Raw genomic sequence first — 17,906 nt, 5'->3', positions numbered from 1 at the left:
GCCCCTTAAAGGTGTAATAGTCACTTTGACTTCAAGAATATTCTCCATGGAAAGTCTCAAAGCTGCTTGTTGTTATTGCAACACAAAAAGGTCATTATGATGATGAACGTTATGGATTGTGATGTGTTATGCTGACTTTTGTAACCTCCTCTCACTAGGACTATTACAAGATAATCAAAAACCCTATGGACATGGGAACAATCAAGAAACGCCTAGAGAACAATTACTACATCAATGCCCAAGAATGTATTCAAGACTTTAACACCATGTTTACTAACTGCTATATTTACAATAAGGTACTGGTTCACATTTCTGCACCCATTATTCACAGTGGAACGAAGTGGTGTGTTTGGGCGTGTGGTTAATGGTATGTGTCTCCCCCTGCAGCCTGGGGATGACATAGTCTTAATGGCAGAAGCACTGGAGAAGGTGTTCCTCCACAAGATTTCAGAGATGCCCCAGCAGGAGGTCGAGTTGACGACCACAGCCGGAAAGGGTCGAGGCCGGGGCAGGAGGGATCCAGGTATAAGTCTCATACTCTCTTGTTCTTGAGGGCCACTTGCAGTGCTGCACTTTTAGGGATCCTACACAACTGCCGTGGCCAGATCATATGCACTTGACTCTCTGTCCCGAGCAGAACCAAACGACATCCAGCTTCACCTCTCTGGATGTAATGCGTGGAGTTTTGCCTAATCAAGCTCAACCTCTGTAGACCTAATGGGTGTAGTTATATTAAGCAATAGGATATGGGTGGGGTGAAGGTGTGGTTGGAGTGTCTACTTCCACCCATTATGTCCAACGAGGGGGACGTAATCACAGAAATGCTTATTTTAGACATCTCAAATTATCATTTTAATTCCTTTTGTATTCTCTCTGTTTTATTAGACATTAACCTGAAAATTGCACCTGGCCTGGAGTCTTCGCCCACAATCCCTCAAACACGTGGCCTTTCCAGTCTTGCCCCTGGGCCACAAATGAGAGGACCGCCACAAGGTCCGCCTACTTTACCTCCCCAGCCTACCATGCAAGCCTTGCCCCCTCGAGTACCCCCTTCGCTCCCTTTGCTCCCTTCTCTCCCTACACACCCTCCCCTTGCGCCTCAATTAGGGCCACCTTTTTCTATGGGCCCCACTGACTGCAACCCACAGGTCCCCATCATAACGGCTGTGCCTCCTCCGACCCAAACCGCCCTGCCGCCCGTGCTCATGCAGCAGAGCGCCCCTCCTATTCTACAAAGCCCCATCCCAATGCCTCACAAAGTAAGTTGGCCTGTAACATTTCAAACAAGGTGTCATTCTTAGTTTTTAGTCTCGCGTCTTTGTCCTCACTCACTTTTTTAATCGGCAGCAGAGAAAAAGTCAGAAAAGGAAAGCGGACACCACAACACCTACAGCAAACGACCCCCTGAACGAGTCCTCGCCTGCTGAGTCGAAGTCAGGAAAGACTCTGCCACGCCGGGATACTACACGACCAAGCAAAGTATCCAAAAAGGAGGCACCGGACTCCCAGCACCATTGGACACCCATCACTGGGACCCACAGCCCCAAGCAACAAGAGCAGTTACGCTACTGCTCCGGCATTGTAAAGGACATGTTTGCTAAGAAGCATGCTGCATACGCTTGGCCCTTCTACAAGCCCGTGGATGTGGATGCTTTAGGGCTGCATGATTACCATGACATCATCAAACATCCCATGGACCTCAGCACTATTAAGGTGAAAATATAGCTGCTGGTTCTCAATCAGAGGATGAGCCACTCTTCCTTTCCATGCTTATTTGTTCAGTCTTCTCTTTGGTTGTACAGGACAAGTTGGAAAACAGACAGTACAGAGATGCTCAGGAGTTTGCAGCAGATGTACGGTTAATGTTCTCCAACTGCTATAAGTACAACCCTCCAGACCATGAAGTGGTGGCTATGGCACGCAAACTGCAGGTACGTGCATACCTGCAAAACACTGTGTACATTAGGCCTTGCATGGCAAGTTTGTTTGTTTTGTTTTTTGTTAGTCTGGCGTCTAGCTGGCTAGTCATTGTTTACTTTATGTCAGTGACTTGCAGTAGACCATGCTGCATTACTGGTCTTTGTTGTATCTGCTAGATCTAGTGATGCACTGACAGCAGAGTCAGAAATTAACTGCTCCATTATGGGGCAATATTTGACCTGTATTTCTAAAGTGAAGAGCATGCATAAAGTATACAGATTATTATTTTTAAAAAAAACAACCCATTACAGATTTTTGCTCTTGATATTGTAATAATGATTTAGAGTTGATCAATAACACATGTTGAGAATATAAAATAATCCTGGCTATATAGACAAAAGCTAAAAACTGTTTTTTGCATTGCAAAAATCAAGACGACTTAACATTGGTTATTTTAATAGACTGAAAATTATTTAAACTGGGAATAAGCAGAAAGTGGTGTCTATCACTGAAGGCTCTATGACTTCAGTGTAGCATGTGTAATGCTCAATGCTGCAAAAAAGAAAACGTAAAAAAAAAAAAAGTGATGAGCAGATCTAAATGTAATGCTGCAATCTGCGCGTTTCATTCACTTTCTAACTTTAATCGCCACAGTCGAAATAGACTTGGTTTAATTGTGAAGAGGTTTTTTATGGCCCCTTAACTTGATTTGTTGTGGCATTTTTGCCCCCAAGCCCCTGTTAATTTTCCACACTAATAGACAGAAGAGTGTAAAAGTGGTCAGGAACTTTAAACGTTCATATTTTCCATGCCAAATCTGTGAACGGTGGAAAAACAATAACCAATAATTTTCCACTTTCTTGTAGTTTCTATAGGGGCTTTTGACCCGGAGGAACCTTTTCATAGTTTCTAGAGCTATTTTTAAATTTTTGGAGTGGGTGAAAAAACAGTTCTGTATCAACTACCAGTGACGTACGTATACACTGGTTGGCACTGGTTGCCAAAAACATACAAAATACCGGCTACTGTGCAAAAATATTTACTCCACGAACATGGAAAACAGCGATATCGGCATTTACCTGTTGTCTGCACATTATGTTCTTTTCTCAGCCCCGATACACAGCACTGCAAGTTGTCAAAGGGGATTTAGCCTGATTTTCATGTTTTTTCAATGCGTAAATTGTGCATTTTACATTCCATCTCCGTTATCACGAAACCCATGACACACAACAAAAAACAGCTCTGAACACGGCGTCCTCCATTCACCAGTTGTTGACGTTTGTAAATGCCGTGAATAAAGACGTTGAATGTAACACGAAGTGTACATTGCTGAATTCTGAAATGAAGATTAGAATCTTCTTAAACTAGATCGCCAAAAGGTTTTCTCTTTTTGTAGGATGTGTTTGAGATGCGTTTTGCTAAAATGCCCGATGAGCCAGAGGAAATGCTGGCACCCGCTCCTGCGCCAGTGCTCCACCCGGCTCCTGTCAAGACACAGCCTCCCATGGGCACGGCCTCGTCCTCGGACAGCTCCAGTGATTCCTCATCTGAATCGGAGTCCTCCACGGACGACTCTGAAGAGGAGAGAGCCCAGAGGCTAGCAGAGCTTCAGGAGCAAGTGAGCAGATATACGCTCAGTTTTTGCCAGCACGTCCCTAAGGAAGAGGTCTTTCCAAGGACAGGCTGGCTCAAAGATCTGTCACCACAGATACTGGAAGTGTAAAGAAGTTTATACTTTACTGTCCCCTGAGAAGACTTTAATCTCCCTATTTTGTTTCTTCTCTTTTGTTGCTCAGCTGAAAGCGGTTCATGAGCAGCTGGCTGCCTTGTCCCAGCCTCAGGCCAGCAAACCAAAGAAAAAAGAGAAGGAAAAGAAGGAGAAGAAGAAAGACAAGCACAAAAAGAAAGCGGGAGTCATGCCTGCACTTGAAGAGATCCTGGATCCGCCTCCTACCCTCAAGGCTCAAGGAAAGCCTAAGAACAAGGATCCTCTGCCTAAGAAGCCCAAGAAGTTGAGGTGAGCTATATTTGGTTATGAAACCACATTTTAGGCAAGAAAGTATCCAAAATTACATGGTTTAATCACTTTTATCAGTGTGGAGAGTCTGAGAATTTTGCAGTTTAGACTTTCAGTGTATGGTGTCATTGAAAATAAGAAGTTCTTGTTGTCTTATGCCCTATAGCAAGAAGGAGGGAGGTAAGGGCAATCGCTCCATGGCTCCCCCAGGTGCTGCTCCACCAACCCTGCAGCCTGTGGTGGGCCTGGATCCTGAGGAGGATCTGGGTCTGACTGGAGGAGCTGCAATGGCAGGCATGCCTGCTGGAGAGAAATGTAAACCTATGTCCTATGAAGAAAAGAGACAGCTGAGCCTGGACATTAACAAGCTGCCTGGAGACAAGCTGGGCCGTGTGGTCCACATCATCCAGTCCCGAGAGCCCTCGCTTAAGAACTCCAACCCGGATGAGATTGAGATCGACTTTGAGACGTTAAAGCCTTCTACGCTGCGGGAACTGGAGAGATACGTGTCGTCCTGCCTTCGCAAGAAGAAGAAGCCTGTCAGTGGTGAGTGACTGAACAAACCTCCTTTAACATGCCCCGTTAACACTTCTGTCTCTGGTGGGCCAACCCAGAGTGCTCAAAGGGGTTGACCGTACATAGACTTGTTTTGACACAATTTTGTAGGTAAACCTAGAAAAGGGGTGTCAAATCCTATTGCTGTAGGGCCACATTCTTCAGCGTTTAGCTCCAAAACACCTGCTTCGAAGTTTCTAGTGATCCTGAAAACCTTGATTAGCTGGTTTAGGTGTGTTTTATTGGGGATAGACCTTAACACTGCTGAAAGGTAGCCCTCCAGGAGAAAGATTGGACACGTCTGTCTGGGGTGCTTTAGCATTTACTTTCCCAGTGTGATATGTGCAGACGGTAGTTTTGAGTAATTGCAACACACTAGCTAAGTTTACATACAACCAAATAAATAAGATTCATTGCTCAATCGGATTAAGTAGCCTTCATGTAAACACCACAAGTAATCCGAATGAGCTCTAACCAAATTAAATTCATCAAATTGAGAGGGGTTTAGAAGACCTGAAATAATCCAATCAACAGGAAAAAGAATTAAGCATGTAAATGCTTGAATCCAGCACTCTTAGTCAGATTCAAAAACACCTTGTGCACATGCTCAGTGCCATGACGTGTAGATTTACATTTTGTTTTATAAAGGTCTTGTAAAGGTTTCTTTTTAAACTGGTCACTGGAAGAGACAAAGTTTTGTTCAGAATAGATTAAATCACTTGTAGACAAAAACATGAATCTGATTGTAAAGTTTATGGTTCATATAAACAGAACTTTCACGATCTTAAATAGAATTGGTTTAACTCTTTAAGTTCCACACCCCATTTTTGAATATAGATGTGAAAGTGCACTATTCAAACTTAAATTGTTATAATTCATGGACGCTTTGGAAAAGGTTAGACTTTTTCTTTTTCTTTTCTTTTTTTTTATATAAAGAAGGCAAGCTGCAGATTACTGCAGAAGTGGAATCATTTCAAAATATTAAAGTATCAAAAGTTTAAATTTACTGTTAAGAAAATGCACTGCACCATTTTTATTTATTTTACATAAAATAAATATTTTTCAAAATATTTTTGAATCCAAATCCGCTATAAAATGAAAGCCTTATGTCTAAAGTTATGTTTCAAATTTGAAGTTGATATATAAAAAAATTGAGGTTGCTGAGAGATTTTATTTAGGGCGTTATACCACAAACAGCCACCGGGTGCCATCAAAAAAACTGCACTGATTATTATATATTATACTTCTATCACAAAATAACCACCAAATATGGAATCTTGAGACTAAGACCTTTCCGACGATATGTATTTTGTCAAGATTATAAAAAGGTTTGATTCTAAAAGACCATAATACATTTTGTAATATGACACCTGACTCCACCCACTAAGGGGAAGGAGACTGCCAAAAGATATTAAAGTACGATTTCCATGGTAACCCAATGTCCGGTTTCAAAATGGTTTTCACAGTATGAATTTTGAGGTTTTAAGTTATGAATGAGTATTACTAAGATATGTGACAGAGAAAAAAGACAATGAAAAAAAGGGCGCCAATGGGCCCACCGGTGTGCCGGTGGCACTAAAGAGGTTAATTCCGATTCTGAAAAAAATAAAAAAAACGTAAACATAACAAGTGTGTTTCTAAAAAACATTTGATCCCTTTTTACACTTGTATTAAATGCTGTCTGTTACATTGCATCACCCAAAATCAACATGAATACGTATTGTATACAAAGACTTATGGGTCGTTGTTCTTTGTTTCTCGTCCTTCAGTTCCAGAGAAGTCCATGGAGGCAGTGAGTGCCGCAAAGACCAAAGGCTCATCGTCTGACTCGGGCAGCAGCAGTGAGTCCAGCTCCTCAGAAAGTGAAGACTCTGAGACAGGTGAGCCCTGTAGATCTATAACACATGACCAGCTGCATTTCTGATGCTTTTGAAATGTTAAATGATTCAAGATACTGCAATGCATGACGAATCTCCTCTTCATGAACTCAGGGATGGCTTCTAAGCTGAAGAAGAGGGGGAGAGGAGAAGGAAAGAAGGCTCATCACCAGGCGGTGGCTCCAGGCATGCCTCAGCCGCAAGTTCCCCATCAACCCCAGACCCCTGCACTGCAGCCCAGTGCTCAGCTGAAGCTGCAGCAGCAGCATCCCTCTCCCGCTGCTTACATGCCTCCTCCCGTCACAGCTCTGGAGCCCTCGCAGCTCCTTGAAAACCCCTTTGACCCTCTGGCCCACTTCGTCCAGCCTCTCATGCACCTTTCCCACCATGCCAATGACTCGCCCTCCCCTGCACCACCGCACCTCAACGCTCACCCTCCAGGAGGCCCAGTGTCTCCTGAGACGCACCCTTTCCTGAACCAGCACCCCATCCTCCCATCCCCAGGTGAGTGGAAACTTCCTGGTTATTACATCAAAAGTACTTTAATACCGTGTACTTTCCGGATGTCAAAAAAAATTGCATTGTTGAGAGAAACAGAAACATCACATTTTATTACATTGAGCAATACTATGAAATACTGGTAACTGAAACAAAACATTTATAAACATTTTAAACACTGTAAACATTTTGATTCCCCTCACTTCACAACAAACGCTTTACATTTGATGGTATACAGAACAGGAATGAAAAATACAAGTTTAAAACACACAAATTACAGTGGCATTTATTTTAAACAGCATTTATTATTAATGCCAAGCCTAAATAAATTTAAGTGAAACTAAAACGTGTGAGAAACATGCTGTACAAATAAACTTGGGCTCATGTACCTCACATTTGGCACAAGTCCAGATGTTGTCTGCGGTGTATGCATGTTTTGTGTGTTTGACTTCAGTTGCATTATTATGTAAGTTGCTTTTGGGCATACCATGCAGGATTAATGTGACATATATTCCAGAAAATACAGTAAAAAGACACAAATTAATCTCTTCCATGGTTATAAGATTAACCAGTTTTACTGTTGCTGGACTACCATGCCGCTTTTCACACTGACCACCTCTCATTGGTTGAAAATATGTGTAGTAGATATGCTCTGATTGGCTCTATTCTCACTTTCTCTGGCACTTTTGTTTACAAAAAATATTAAAAAATTGCAGGTGATCTAAATTAACCCTTTACTTAATCATGTTTTTGTGGTCTTCGTCTCTCTTTGTGTCACTGGTCCAGCAGCCCTGCACAACGCATTGCCCCAGCAGCCTTCAAGGCCCAGTAATAGGGCAGCCCCGCTACCTCCTAAACCTCCGCAGCAAAGCATGCCCCAGCAGCAGCCCCAGCAGACCCTGCCGCAGCAGCTCCAGTCCCAGCAGCCCCCTCAGCCCCAGCACCACCTCCCTCCTCACCTGCTGCATCCTCCGCAGCAAATGCGCCAGCGGCCCCTCTCCCCACCCACGCTTACTCCCCAGGGCCTGCTGTCCTCCCAGCCCCCACAGATGCTGCTAGAGGATGACGAGGAGCCCGTTCCCTCCATGCCCCTGCCCATGTACCTGCAGCACCTGCAGCCGAACCGCCTGCAGCAGCAGCAGCAGCCGCCACCGACGTCACTAATGCAGTCTCTGCAGAGCAGGCCGCAGCAGCCGGGCCAGCAGTCTCTGCTGCAATCGGTGCAGGTTCAGTCTCAGATGAGCCAGCAGAGCTCTCTGCCCCCACCGCAGATTCCCGTTCAGACTCAAGCCCAGCCCTCCCCACAGCTCTCGCAGCATCAGGCCAGACACATGCAGCACGCGCAACAGCTGAGCTTCTCTCAAGGCCCGGTGCAGACCACGCAAACGCAGCCTAGTCAACACAAAGTCTCCATGCCCTCCACGAAAGCACAGCAGATTATCCAGCAGCATCCATCGAAGTGTGTGTTCATATGGCAACACAAGTCTGACTCCTATAACTCAGGTAACACAAAGGTCTTGTATAAGTAACTGTATGGCTAACAACAAGCTGTTTATTTATTGTTTACTACTTTTTTGTACTAAAAGGAATGTTTACACTGCAAAATATAAGTTTATTATAAGTTATTTTTTTTAAGTTGATTTACAGTCAAACCAAAAATGATTCTGATACCAGATATAATTTTTTATATTTTTTTGTTTTTACTAGTGGGTGCAGGACACCATAGTTAATTTATGTAAGTGAGGATGGCAAAATAAAGTAAACTGACAAAAAAGGAAATTCTTCACACAGTGGACCAGCAAAATTTATAAAAATATGGGACCAAAAATAATTCAGACACTTTGACCAGACCAAGTGTTTTTTCGTTAATTGCTAATGCAACCTTTTTATACCACAGACTGAATAAAAATTAAGGATTGCTTGGTAATTGTTTGACCTAAATTGGTATTATCTAATTGTGTACTTAAATGTAATAGCTGACAGCTATTCATCCTAATTCATTACACCTTTCTATCAAAGTTATCTGACATTATCAAGATGAATTTGTTCTGACACAGTTTAACTCTGAGCTCTTGTCATAATTTATTACCATTTTCTAAACAATAGTGAATAAACTGTATTAATGTGAGAAATGTTGAAGGTTTCTGAATAAATTTTGGTTTGCCTGTAGAGGCTTGAGTTTGCTGGTATTATTTTGGCCCGGAAAAAAGCTCTTCTCATTGAAAAAAAAATAATAAATCCAGCCACTAGAAATAGTTAAAAACACTTAGCTATTTTCTGTCACTAACTTGTAGTGTTGCTACTATTGCAAATGTATCTTGTGTGTAGCTCAACTACTTCACATTGAGTAGCTTGTAGCTGCAGTTTCCGGGCTTCCCCGAATCTTCAGAGCAGAGATCCCACAGCTGATGAGTTCCAACTGGGGTTTTTTGGGGGGTTTTTTTGTGTGTGTGTGTGTATTGGACAGCACTGTAAATGCTTGTATATTAATGGTGTCTTTATTTCGACAGCACACATGCGAGATAACCCCTCCCCCCTCATGATGCATTCCCCTCAAATGTCTCAGTATGCTTTAGTCCACCCGTCCCCTCCTCAGGTCCCCAAAAAGGTCAGTGCCATTTCCATTTCCTTGCTTTGACATGGATTCTTTCCAGTGTCCACATGGATTTCTGTGACGTGATGAATAGCGTTTGGGTTTTTTTATAGATGTGTTTGTTGCTCTGTCTGCTTTAGGAACCACAGCAAGGTCCTTCAGCTTTGGGTAGCATTAAAGAAGAGAAGCTGCCTCCTTCACCGGTGATGCGTGGCGAGCCCTTCAGTCCAGCCATGAGACAAGACCCTCATAAACACCCTGAGAGCAAACCCACAATGCCAGGCCACAGCCAACAGAGTGAGTGAAAGTCTTGTACGCATGTTCACACTGTGCACACATATTGCTTTTATACAACAAACAAGTTTAATAACAAGCAATATCTACTGTTCAGACCAGATTTTGCCAGAGTACAGTTTTTGATTACAAGCATTGCACAAAGTAAGTTTGTCTGAAACAGATGTGAATTACGTTTTGCTATTAAAAAAAAAAAAGAAGCAGCTCTGTCCCCATGCAAAATCACAACTTTTCCTTCCACTAAACATCACCCACATACTCTGGCAGAATGCCACACACAGACAAGCAAATTGAAACAGTCTCAGTACAGTTATACTAAATATAGACCGTCTCCGTTCTGCTCTGCCAGTCAAATTAGTGGAGCAGAACTGAATGTTTATCATCTTGTTTTAGAAGCAGATATGAAACCACTTGAAAGTTCCCGTCCTGTCATCCGCTCCTCTGAGCAGAGCGGTCCACCGCCTTCCATGCAGGACAAAGAGAAATTCAAACAGGAGCCCAAGACTCCTGTAGCGCCTAAAAAGGTACAGGTGGGTGGAAGGGACAACTTCATTTGTTATACTTTTCGATGAATACAATGGTTCTGGAATGGTTATTCTACGTGACTATGCCTCATAACGTGTCCTCATTTGGTGCCCAGGATGTGAAACTGAAGAACATGGGTTCCTGGGCGAGCCTGGCACAGAAGTCCACCTCCGCTCCCTCGTCTGGTCTGAAGTCCTCCAGCGACAGCTTTGAACAGTTTCGACGAGTGGCCCGAGAGAAGGAAGAGCGAGAGAAAGCCCTGAAGGCCCAAGCCGAGCAAGCTGAGAAAGACCGTCTGCGCAGAGAACAAGAGAAACTTCGGTAAGAGAGCCGTTCAGAAACGCTACCTTTTTAGCTGTTTTAGCAGTTTCAAGAGGTTTTCTTTCTGTCTGAGGGACGAGATGAGGAGGACTCCATTGAGACGTCTCGAAGGCCTCAGGAGGAGCCCCGCAGGCGGCAGGAGCAACAGCAGGTCCAGCCGCCGCAGCAGCAGCACCAAACTCAGCCCCCAGCCCAGAACCCGGCCCAACCGCCCTCGGCCCCGCAGCCTTCCCAGGGCCCGCCCCAGTCCCCTGCTGCTTCCCAGAGTGCACTTGACCAGCAGAGGGAGCTTGCACGTCGCCGGGAACAGGAGAGGAGGAGGAGAGAGGCGGTGAGTTACAGCTAGTACACACACTAGCTTAAAATACTAGCTTTAAATAACGCTTTTCTATTTAAAGATGTTTTAAATGGTAAAGCTGAATTTTTAGCAACATTACTCCAGGTTTCAGTGTCACGTGATCCTTTAGAAATCTGTCTAATATGATGATTTGCTCAAGAAACATTTCTTATTAATGTTGAAAACTGTTGTGATGCTTTATATTTTCATGGAAGGTTTCTTAGAATAGAAAGTAAATCTATTGTAACATTATAAATGTCTTCACTGTCACTTTTGATTAATTTAATGCATACTTGCATAATAAAAACAGTAGTTTCTCTAAAAAAAAAAAAAATCTGAACCCAAACTTTTTATCAGTATACAAAAGGCGTTTACACTAGTTTCTTCAGTCACTTCTCCATTGGCTATTTGTGAATATTAATTTAAGTTTTCTTCTCCTCTACAGATGGCAGCTACTATCGACATGAATTTCCAAAGCGATTTGATGGCTATCTTTGAGGAGAACTTGTTCTGAAGCGCGAGAGGAAGCGAGAAACTGCGAAACTGCTCATGGATTCTCCTCTGCACGGACAGAATGAACTCAAAAAGCAGTAAGGGAAAAAGACCCCATCTGACCACAAGAAACACTGAAGAGGCTGAACTAGCGATGCATAAGCTGAGGCCCTGAGAGGGAGGCTGTAGCTCTCCTTTTGCCTCAGCAGAAAGAGGGACCCTCACACTGGGACGGCACCGCCTCTCCGCCATTCCTCCTGGATTTGCCATTGTGACCATGGCGGGAAAGAGAGGACTCGTGTGACTCTTATTTAAAAGAATATGGGAGCAATGGACAATGTGATCGCCGGAGGAATATCTGAACGACAACAATGAAATGTACTGATTCTCTGTACTACGGCATCCGTCGACCGCCAGATGTCTGTGGGGGGGGATTAGAAAACGTCTTTGTTTCCTGTTTGATTTGGTTTCCCTCCCATCGTTTCGTTTTGGCTCTATCCTTTCCCCCTCTTTTTCGCGAGGCAAATGGCAGGATGGGATCGGGGGCACTTAAGATGATCTTCCTCGGGAGAGGAAGTCCAGCTCGCCTTACACCTCTGACTCGTAACCACGACAACACAATATTCACCAGGGGCTGTGACAAATGACTAAACATGGTGTGTTTCACACTGTTATCATGTGCAGATTTTTCATTATGTAGGATCTACTGTAAAAAGGTATTTTCTTAATTACTGTTTTGGTTGATTGGTTGGTTGTGTTTTTGTTTCTTTCTCTCTTTTCGTTGTTGTTTTTCTTTTTTTAAGATATTTTTAACTCTCTTACCAACACCTTACCCTCTGACGTCTATGCCAAACACCTGTATCCTTTTGCGCTGATAGCCGAGACCCGAAACGCTTCACTCTTAACATGTCTTTCTAAATATATCAATATATTTTCTTGTTCTCCCCACTCGTCATTAAAAGTTTAGCTAGCCTTGTAGAAGATAAACCCTAATATATGCATTATTCTGACAAGTGTTAATTGAGGACAGAATCATGAAGATATACTTTCATTGCTCATGGTTTTCACGTAAACCCGGTGAGGAGTCTCACCGCGGACCGGAGCGTCGACGGTTTCTGAGCATCCTTTTAGTTTGAATATAATTTAAAGAATACGAGAACTATTTCAAGTGTATTATACATATAGAAGGAAAACACGCAACTCTGCGCAACCGGTACACGCGTTCGAGAGCGCCATGCGAACACGACGGAGCTCTCAGCTGGTTTCTGCATGACTCCACTTTTCTTTTCACAGATCATTTTATTACACCTGCGCAGAGAGAACCCTGTATGCTGTGCTAGATATAATGACAAAAATGTCGAAAGGAAAAAAAAGCTACAAAAAAGAAAAAAAATCAAACCGTTCTGATTTATCATTGTTCTTGTTCGATTATAGTGGATGTGTTCTAATTCTGTTATTTGACTCGGCAAGGGGGGGTGGGGGGCGGGGGGCGGCACAATTCGAGACCTTGGCAGGTCCTTTGAGTTTTCTCTTATAGTGTTTTCTCCAGTGCCTGTATTGTATTGCGATTCTAGTTGGCATATATTATGTTCTGGGGTGGGGGGGCGAGGCGGGGGGGGCACGGTTGGACAGGGGAGGGGAAAATTGGGGGTTTAGGGGCGAGAGCTTGTGTTTAAGAGATAAAAACGGAAAGTAAACATTTTATATTTTACCCATTTACGATATTCAGGTTTAAATCTAGTTTTAGCTGGACTTCTTAATTATACACCAAACAACTAGTTTTTCGTTTTTTTCCGAAACCGCTAAGAGGACATGTCCGATCATCGTCGTCATCAATGTGTGTGTGTGTGTGTGTGTGTGTACGTCGTGTCAGTACGGTTGTCGGTGTGTGGCTGGGGAAGGTGTTCTTACCCGAAGGTTTCAATCGCAACAACACTTCATTTAAACCATGCTTTGCAGACTTTTTTTGGTTCTTGTTCTTCCTCATGAAGTCCACTTATATAAATATCTATATTTTATTTTCTTTTGTTAATTTGGTCTGTACAAGTTCAAAGAAGAGAAACACTTCATTCCTTCAAGCCTTTACATGTATTTTCTTTTCCATGGTAACAGTTGGACATTATGTGCCATAGATTCGGATTTTCCGGAGAATGTGCTGACCTGCAGCTCAGCAGAGAGTTTGCTTTATTCAGGTATTTTATGTTCTTTTTTTTTTTTTTTTTTTTTGGGTTTGTTCAACATTTTCCTCGATTACTGTTTGGTATGTGCGTGGGCTATCGAGGTCAATGGTTCAATCTGTTATGATCATGAAATAAACTCATCTCTTTTATAGAAAATTAAAAGGAAACAAAAAAATGAGCCTGTCGTCTCTTTTGTAATTGATCAGCTCTACACACAGTCCACATGCTGCAGTATGGTGCCCATTGTGTTGCTGCGCATCAGTCTTCTCCTCAGATCGATTGAGGTTGAAATGATGCAAAGAAACCGATGACTTCATAAGCAGCTTGTGTAGTTAAAAGGGTTGTACTGTTTGACGCCTTGGAAAACTCCAGGGAAGATGATGAAATGTCAAGTACATATGTGACCCTGGAGCACAAAACCAGTCATACGTCTCACTGTTACACTTGTAGCAATCGCACACAATACATTGTATGGGTCAAAATTATCTATTTTTCTTTTTTATGCCAAAAATCATTAGGATATTGAGTAAAGATCATGTTCATTTTGTAAATTTCCTACTTTATATCAAAACTTAATTTTTGATTAGTAATAGGCATTGCTGAAGACTGCATTAGGACAACTTTAAAGGTGATTTTCTCAATATTTTGATTTTTTTTTTTTTTTTGCACCCTCAGATTCCATATTTATTTTATTTTTTTATCGTTTCTCTGCCAAATATTGTCCTAACCTAACAAACCATACATCAGTGGAAAGCTTATTTATAAAGCTTTCCGATGATGCATAAAAAAGACCCTTATGATGCATATCCTTATGATGATGCATAAAAAAAAATATCCTTGTGACCGGTTTTGTGGACCAAAGTCACATATAGTCATGTTTCACTACAAAAACAGAAATTTTGTGTATAGAAAATAGAAAATAAAGCCAAATTAAGATTCCAATATAGCTAATAAAAATGTATTTTTCCCTTTTGATTTTGGGGTGAAATGTGTCCAGGACATTTCTTTATACTTTCTGTGAGACTCACTCAAAAATGATAATCGTTTTCTCACCTGTACCTTTTCAAAAAGAAAGATGAAACATGAGTAATTCTGCCTAGTATCACACACACACTGTATAAAACCGGCATCACGTTGTGTACTTGATGGGAAAATTAAGGGTGAGGAAATGACGATTTCATTTTTATGTGAATCCCTTCAATTTATTTTAAATTTTACGTGGTCAAGCAAAAACATACAGATGGAAGAAGCAACAGACGTGCAGTGCATCTGATGTAAAGTTACTGCACGCTTGCATCATGTTGCTGCTGTACCTGCATCCGGTCAACGATTGCACGCGCTTTCATAATCCTGCAGCTGGCTTACGTAAGAGGAAGGAGTCTGCTGGAAGATGGTTTGTTACAAGAAATTAGTCTAAATAACACATCTCAAGATTTAGAGTAAATTCACATGCATGTCTTTAACACACACACACGTGTACAGAGGAGTATTTTCATTATTCGGCTGTGACTGAGCGCGACCTTTATTTTGACATCTCACAAAACAGGAAGTGCCTGAATGCGTGACTGTCAAGCTGTAGGACATGGGGGTTAAAATAGAGGTTTTTAGGGTGAGTTTAATGACAATTACACTCGTAAGCAGGTGGGTATGTCTAAATAAACCATATATGAATAGACTAAACCATCTTTGGGAAAATAAAAAGACGTACAGACGCTGCTGGACACTGAACACTATATGCCATGCTCACTACTGTATTTATGTGAATAACCGATAAAATGCGAAGATCTACAGATTTGTCGTGTTTATTGGTTTAAACAGATGATGGTGTATCTGTCGTTTCCAGTGGCGATGTTCTGGATATCAAACCAAGCGGAGTATTTTGAGGAATACATCGTAAAGCGAAAGGTTCATTATTGATCTAATAATAAAAGTCGATATTAGTGTCGTAGCATTATATATTTAGCAGTTCTGTATGCAGTTGCTGTTGTATGATCATCTTATATCATCACATTTGTTTCAGAGGGAAATCTTCCCACCTGATGAGAAAATGCATGTAAGTGTTTTGCACACTTTGTAATCAAACAGCTTTTACTTGGATGGTTATGTTGAACAGATATTTAGCTGGATCACTTACTGTTCAGCAGCAGCAGCATCCCACAGGAATGCTTAAGATAAACATGTGTGTATAGCTTATACAAGTGTGATGCAATGACATGTCTGTTTCTGATGCTGAAACAGAGGCAAGCGCTGGAGGATTTCAAGGAGCGCATGAGAAACCGAAGGGAGCAGAAGATGCTGAGACAGATGGGCATGCAGTCTGAGGAATGACTAGAAAACAACTTATTGCATCATAATGCATCTTCGGGATCAAGCCTTCATGTGTAACATGGAAACCCTGTAATGCTTCTCCCAAATTGTCAAACCATATAGTGGGAAACATAAGAATATTGTTTATGGGCGTAATTTAAGAAATGGGTGGGAAAATGTATATTTTTGTAAATAAATAAGTTTCATTGCTTTTGAACGTTCACAGTCGGGTGGTTTGACTTTATTGTGTGTAATCTTAATTTCTTAATAGCTGTGAAAACACTGCTTTTTGTTGTTGCTTTTTTTTTTTGAAATTGAAAATAAATCAAAGGAATTCCATTTGAATTGTATCATATGATCATAATTTATTTTCATGTAATACGTCATTTAAATAACAGATTATTGCTTGTCATGGCAACAAAGTTGTAAAACTGGATACAAAGAAGTAATCCAAGTGTTTATTCCATACTAAAAACGTTATCACACACAGTTTACATCTTGTGGCTATACTGAGACTGGATGTTTGGCCCCATTCATTTCCATTGTAATGAATCAGTACATGGTGATGTCCTTATTGATTGATTGATGCAACACTTCTGATAACAGTGAATGTAAACTATGTGTGGCTGTAATTAGTGGATAGTAAAACTCTAATGGAGGCAGTAAGATGAGGATATTACTTGTGTCACCACACCTGTCCCTAGACACTATTGACATGACCCTACGAATATACCACGACTACTGAATTATTCCTAGCATTCATTTAGATGAAACAATAACAATATATTCATATATGGCCATTAAGGACAATGTAAAATGCACATGCACAATTCATATACTAAAACTTAATTTCTTTTTAGCAATATGCATTGTTAAGGACTTCATTTGGATAACTTTAAAGGCGATTTCCTCAATATTTAGATTTTTTTGCACCCTCAGACTCCAGATTTTCAAATAGTTGTATCTCTGCCAAATATTGTCCTATCTTAACAAACCATACATCAATGGAAAGCTTATTTATTCTGATTTTTTAAAACTTGACCCTTATGACTGGTTTTGTGGTCCAGGGTCACATTTATGCTAAACAACACATACTGAAGTAATAGTTATCGCCAGGCTTTGTTCATTCCCAGTTTGCAGGTTTGTGGAAACACTGTGCAGCACTGCCTCCTGCAGGCATATACTTATACTGAAAATAACAACTTATCACAAGACTCATTCAAACGGGTCAGGAACGGTCCAGAACGGCCACAGACCAACAAATCTTTTCACTTTCTGGGTCGTGTTTTTTTATTTTTTTTATTCATATATTGTGTATTAGATCATCTTTAACCACTAGGCCACTCCACAAAGATCAGCAGATCAATCTGTAGCATTTTTATGGAGAAAATTACCAGATAATCTAATTATTTCAAATTTTAAACAAAATCTGATTAATAAAGCATCACAAAGTTTTGGTTTTAAATGGGCAACTAATTATTGACTTAATGCAATCAAACAGAATATTGTTATTTTCCCAGACAATAGGCTACATAAAAATAAACAGGAAGACTATAAAAGTGGAAAATAAATGCTGTATATCAGCCCTTATTTGTGTGCTGCAACGACAACAGGTTATCTATATGTTTAAAGTTGTAAATTGGAATAATCTGCACATTTCGGCCATTTGGACTCATCTGTTTTGTGCAGGTGTGCAGAGCAGGGGCACTGTAACAGGGGAAAGTTTAGGACGATTCCAAGGGCCTGGCGAGGGAGGGGGCACGGGACTCATTTTTTACAGAAAAAAAATCCTGTAAAAGAATCCCCCCCACCCCCAATTCACAGGAGGTCCAGGTCAATGATGTTCAGGGGGCCCAGAAACCATAGCGGTGCCCCTGGTGCAGAGACAGCAAAACCAACCCTGAATGCTCTGACTGAGCTCATCGGCAAACCAATCCGTATCATGTGGGCCAAAACTGATTCCACTCTGAGAAAAAGTGTAATCAGTAAT

General features: G+C 41.6%; 2 protein-coding genes across 3 annotated transcripts in view; both read left to right on the top strand.

Annotated features, from left to right (window-relative positions):
- brd4 (bromodomain containing 4) overlaps window positions 1–12,370 on the top strand; it is a 30,898-nt gene extending 18,528 nt beyond the window's left edge. Inside the window, exons 3-19 of one of the 2 annotated variants that reach the window (XM_042719762.1) lie at window positions 159–296; window positions 388–523; window positions 886–1,259; window positions 1,348–1,713; window positions 1,803–1,931; window positions 3,317–3,538; window positions 3,717–3,937; window positions 4,104–4,483; window positions 6,262–6,372; window positions 6,484–6,873; window positions 7,654–8,370; window positions 9,378–9,475; window positions 9,601–9,757; window positions 10,148–10,278; window positions 10,395–10,600; window positions 10,673–10,931; window positions 11,383–12,370. In XM_042719762.1, the coding sequence (XP_042575696.1) occupies window positions 159–296; window positions 388–523; window positions 886–1,259; window positions 1,348–1,713; window positions 1,803–1,931; window positions 3,317–3,538; window positions 3,717–3,937; window positions 4,104–4,483; window positions 6,262–6,372; window positions 6,484–6,873; window positions 7,654–8,370; window positions 9,378–9,475; window positions 9,601–9,757; window positions 10,148–10,278; window positions 10,395–10,600; window positions 10,673–10,931; window positions 11,383–11,451 (4,104 nt within the window). In that variant the 3' untranslated portion in view covers window positions 11,452–12,370. Of the gene's footprint in view, window positions 1–158; window positions 297–387; window positions 524–885; window positions 1,260–1,347; window positions 1,714–1,802; window positions 1,932–3,316; window positions 3,539–3,716; window positions 3,938–4,103; window positions 4,484–6,261; window positions 6,373–6,483; window positions 6,874–7,653; window positions 8,371–9,377; window positions 9,476–9,600; window positions 9,758–10,147; window positions 10,285–10,394; window positions 10,601–10,672; window positions 10,932–11,382 lie in introns of both variants that reach the window. The other variant, XM_042719761.1, reaches the window with a different exon arrangement.
- Window positions 12,371–15,149: 2,779 nt separating this feature from the next.
- On the top strand, window positions 15,150–16,261 carry LOC109049035 (protein PET100 homolog, mitochondrial). Its single transcript, XM_019066700.2, has 4 exons — window positions 15,150–15,218; window positions 15,428–15,514; window positions 15,630–15,662; window positions 15,848–16,261. The coding sequence occupies exons 1-4, from the start codon at window positions 15,192–15,194 to the stop codon at window positions 15,935–15,937; spliced, it is 237 nt and encodes a 78-aa protein (XP_018922245.1). The 5' UTR covers window positions 15,150–15,191; the 3' UTR covers window positions 15,938–16,261.
- Window positions 16,262–17,906: the final 1,645 nt, after the last annotated feature.

Source organism: Cyprinus carpio, chromosome B3 (assembly GCF_018340385.1).
Source record: "Cyprinus carpio isolate SPL01 chromosome B3, ASM1834038v1, whole genome shotgun sequence".
Taxonomy (NCBI): Eukaryota; Metazoa; Chordata; class Actinopteri; order Cypriniformes; family Cyprinidae; genus Cyprinus; species Cyprinus carpio.
This window is presented reverse-complemented; position numbering and strand designations above follow the sequence as displayed.

Bases quoted from the DNA above. Each gene is read 5' to 3' on its own strand.
- LOC109049035 (XM_019066700.2), top strand. From the start codon at position 15,192: ATGGGGGTTAAAATAGAGGTTTTTAGG. The intron at 15,219-15,427 runs GTGAGTTTAATG...TGGTTTAAACAG, and splicing joins TTAAAATAGAGGTTTTTAGG to ATGATGGTGTATCTGTCGTT. The intron at 15,663-15,847 runs GTAAGTGTTTTG...ATGCTGAAACAG, and splicing joins CACCTGATGAGAAAATGCAT to AGGCAAGCGCTGGAGGATTT.